General features: G+C 43.1%; 1 protein-coding gene across 3 annotated transcripts in view; it reads left to right on the top strand.

The window, feature by feature from the left end:
• Tgds (TDP-glucose 4,6-dehydratase) overlaps positions 1 to 1,986 on the top strand; it is a 17,969-nt gene extending 15,983 nt beyond the window's left edge. For 2 of the 3 annotated variants that reach the window (XM_031361653.1, XM_031361652.1), the window contains exons 11-12: positions 928 to 1,025; positions 1,290 to 1,986. In XM_031361653.1, coding sequence (XP_031217513.1) covers positions 928 to 1,025; positions 1,290 to 1,375 — 184 coding nt within the window. In that variant the 3' untranslated portion in view covers positions 1,376 to 1,986. Of the gene's footprint in view, positions 1 to 8; positions 102 to 927; positions 1,026 to 1,289 lie in introns of those variants that run through there. The other variant, XM_031361654.1, reaches the window with a different exon arrangement.
• The last annotated feature ends 1,394 nt before the right edge of the window (positions 1,987 to 3,380 follow it).

Here is a 3,380-nt window from a genome sequence, read left to right as displayed (position 1 = left end):
AGTGACAGGTGGGTGGACTACATTAGTGACAGGTGGGTGGACTCTGTGAGTGACAGGTGGGTGGACTACATAAGTGACAGGTGTGTGTACTCTGTGAGTGACAGGTGTGTGTACTCTGTGAGTGACAGGTGTGTGGACTCTGTGAGTGACAGGTGAGTGGACTCTGTGAGTGACAGGTGTGTGGACTCTGTGAGTGACAGGTGTGGACTCTGTGAGTGACAGGTGGGTGGACTCTGTGAGTGACAGGTGGGTGGACTCTGTGAGTGACAGGTGTGGACTCTGTGAGTGACAGGTGGGTGGACTCTGAGTGACAGGTGTGGACTCTGAGTGACAGGTAGATGGACTACATGAATGACAAGTTGGAACATAATGGTGAAGATGGTGACACCATAGGTGCTTATACAACAACTAACTGTATGAACTCATCAGGAAAATAGTTTAACTTGTGAATTTTCTCCCTGAGCATTAGTGTCACAGAGATAGGAAGGCACTGTTTTTAGTTGTGGACTTTAAGTGTTAGGGACTCTTTCCCAGTGTGGAGTTTTCTCTCGTGATAATCCAGTGATTGTCTCCTTAGAAAAGTATTCTAAGCTATAATTACAATATAGACAAGGTATCTTGCCCTAAGCTTGACACTGTGTGATTTCTTTATTCACTTGTCAGACATTTATTATTGTTCCCCTATATGCTAGGCACGTCATTTGCACCTAAATCAGGGCTGAAATAAGTTCTAGAGAGGATAGGCTGTAGAGAATGTCAGGCATTGGTAATTATAGGTTTTATAGGTTTATAATAATGCTTCTATAATAAGCATGTCACCAGGGTGGTTTTGTTCTAATGTAACTAATAAAGACGTGTGAATGTGCATTCTGTGTCTTAAATGTGCAAATGTGTATTCAGTGTCATCTTAAATCTTTGCTTTCCAAGACCTCACAATGACATGAGATATCCAATGAAGTCTGAAAAAATTCACAGTTTAGGATGGAAGCCCAAAGTGCCATGGGAAGAAGGAATAAAGAAGACAGGTATGTAGTCACGTGACCATCTGGGGAGCAGTGCAGCCCAGCCGAGGGGAAGGCCACTCATTTCCAGAACACTGGAGACTGAGCAGGGCACCGTGAGGAACTGGCTGCACCCCCATTACTGCTTCCCAGACTTTCTGGGATGAGTCCCCTGCTGACCTTTACCTCAGCTTGAAGAAGGGACTTGACTGACATAGTAGGGCCTCAGGAAATGCTGGCTAGTTGATGTCTGTTTTAAAATTTTCCTTGTCTTGATTTTCTTGCCAGTCGAGTGGTACCGAAAGAATTTTCACAACTGGAAGAATGCAGAAGAGGCGTTAGAACCCTTTCCAGTCCGGCCACCATTCATGTAACTGCCAGTTGCAGAGGACGCCATCCTACCTCAGCTGGTGATTTGAATCAGTCACATCACCTAAATGAAGTGCCATCTTCTCTCCTGGGCTGAGCATGATGCCCTCAGCACTGGATGGGATGTAGAGTCTTCAGCAGTGTCAGTGTTGGTCCAGAAGTCACTGTGCAGATTCCCTTGGCAAGACTCCTAGATGTTAGTCCAGCAGAAGCCTTAGATGTGGGCAGGACAGGGCCCTGGCTCTGAAAACAAAGGCAGCAAGTGGTATTTGGGGATGGCAACCTGGGCTGCTTTAGACTTCTGCTGGCTCCCAGCCTTCCCCAGTACCGGGTGGTCTCAGATTTTCTGTCCTGACTATATTTTCTAAGGTCTGATGATGTGAAAATTGAACAAAATGGAAGACTATCTAGCACTTTTAAACTTTTGATAATTGTGTAAAATTAAGTTAAATGGATTTGAAAGATAAAATGTAAATTTCTTACATTTTTGAAATGAGTTGTTGATTTTATATAACCTGTATCAGAAGTTTTATCATGTATCTACAATTTACAATAGTTTTATTTATGAAAGTGTCAATATATTTTAATATATTAAATGCAGATTCTGGCTTTTTTAGTGATGTCTTTTTATTTTGTTGTAATTTTTTAAAAATAATCATACATTTTTAATCTCTTTACCCTAAAGACTTCTGTGCAACTTTGAAAAGTAACTGAGCTTATACTGGGTGGACAAAAATAAAGGTTGCTCTGTCGTGAGTGTAGACTTCATACCCACCGACTCGCTGAGAACCTACCTTAGCGTTTCCATGGTTGTAAAGAGACACCATGACCACAGCAATCTCAGAAAGGACAACATTTCATTGTGGCTGGCTTACAGTGTCAGAGGTTCAGTCCATTATCATTGTATGGCATGAAGGCAGACATGGTACTAGAGGACCCAAAAGTTCTACATCTTGATCCAAAGCCAGACAGAAGGACACTGTCACACTAGGAGTAGCTTGAGCAAAGGAGACCTCAAAGCCCTCCTCCACAGTGACACACTTCCTCCAACAAGGCCACACCCACTCCAACAAGGCCACACCTCTCCAACAAGGCCACACCCACTCCAACAAGGCCACACTTCCTCCAACAAGGCCACACCTACTCCAACAAGGCCACACCTCCTCCAACAAGGCCACACTTCCTCCAACAAGGCCACACCTACTCCAACAAGGCCACACCTACTCCAACAAGGCCACACCTACTCCAAGAAGGTCAGACCTCCTAATAGTGCCACTGTCCATGGGCCATTCATACAAGCACATTAATCTATGGAGACTGTGGTGGTACTACCCTTGTCAATTTAACACACAATCATATCTCCTTATGTCTAAATGAAAACAGGTCATCATAATGCCCAACACAACCTGCAAATTCATAAGCAATAAGCTTAGCTGTGTGGGACCTTGCCCCAGGATTACCACTCCCTTAATTCCATTTAATATCCTTAAACACAGAATTTAGCTCTATTCCACTTCCCAGTGCTACTTTAATCTTTAAACCATAAATTTTGTATTTTCCTTTCTCAATTTGCTATGCTTGATTAAAATGCTCTTCATAATAGTAAACTACAAGACAAAGTCTGTGCTAGGCTTTTGAGACTTCCTTTGTCAATGCAATTAATCTGAATCTCCTCACCTTAGCCTCAGGCATACTCTTCAGACAAGGGCAAAAAGCAGATCACATACTTCCAACATTATAAGCTATACATTACCATTCTAAAACATCATAGTGAGGAAATACTGAACCAAAGGAAGACCAAAACCAGCTGTGCAAACTCCAGACTCTGCATCTCTATGTCTGATGTCCAACTCCTTTCAGCTTTGTTGACTACAACACAATTGTTTCTCCTAGGCTGGTTGCACTCCCTGTTAGCAGCTTTCCTTAGCAGGTATCCCATGGCTCTGGCATCTCTAACATCTTGGGGTCTGCAAGGCAATTTCAATTCTACCACCTGTTCCATGTTTACAC

This window comes from Mastomys coucha, unplaced genomic scaffold (genome assembly GCF_008632895.1).
Source record: "Mastomys coucha isolate ucsf_1 unplaced genomic scaffold, UCSF_Mcou_1 pScaffold9, whole genome shotgun sequence".
Classification (NCBI taxonomy): Eukaryota; Metazoa; Chordata; class Mammalia; order Rodentia; family Muridae; genus Mastomys; species Mastomys coucha.
This window is presented reverse-complemented; position numbering and strand designations above follow the sequence as displayed.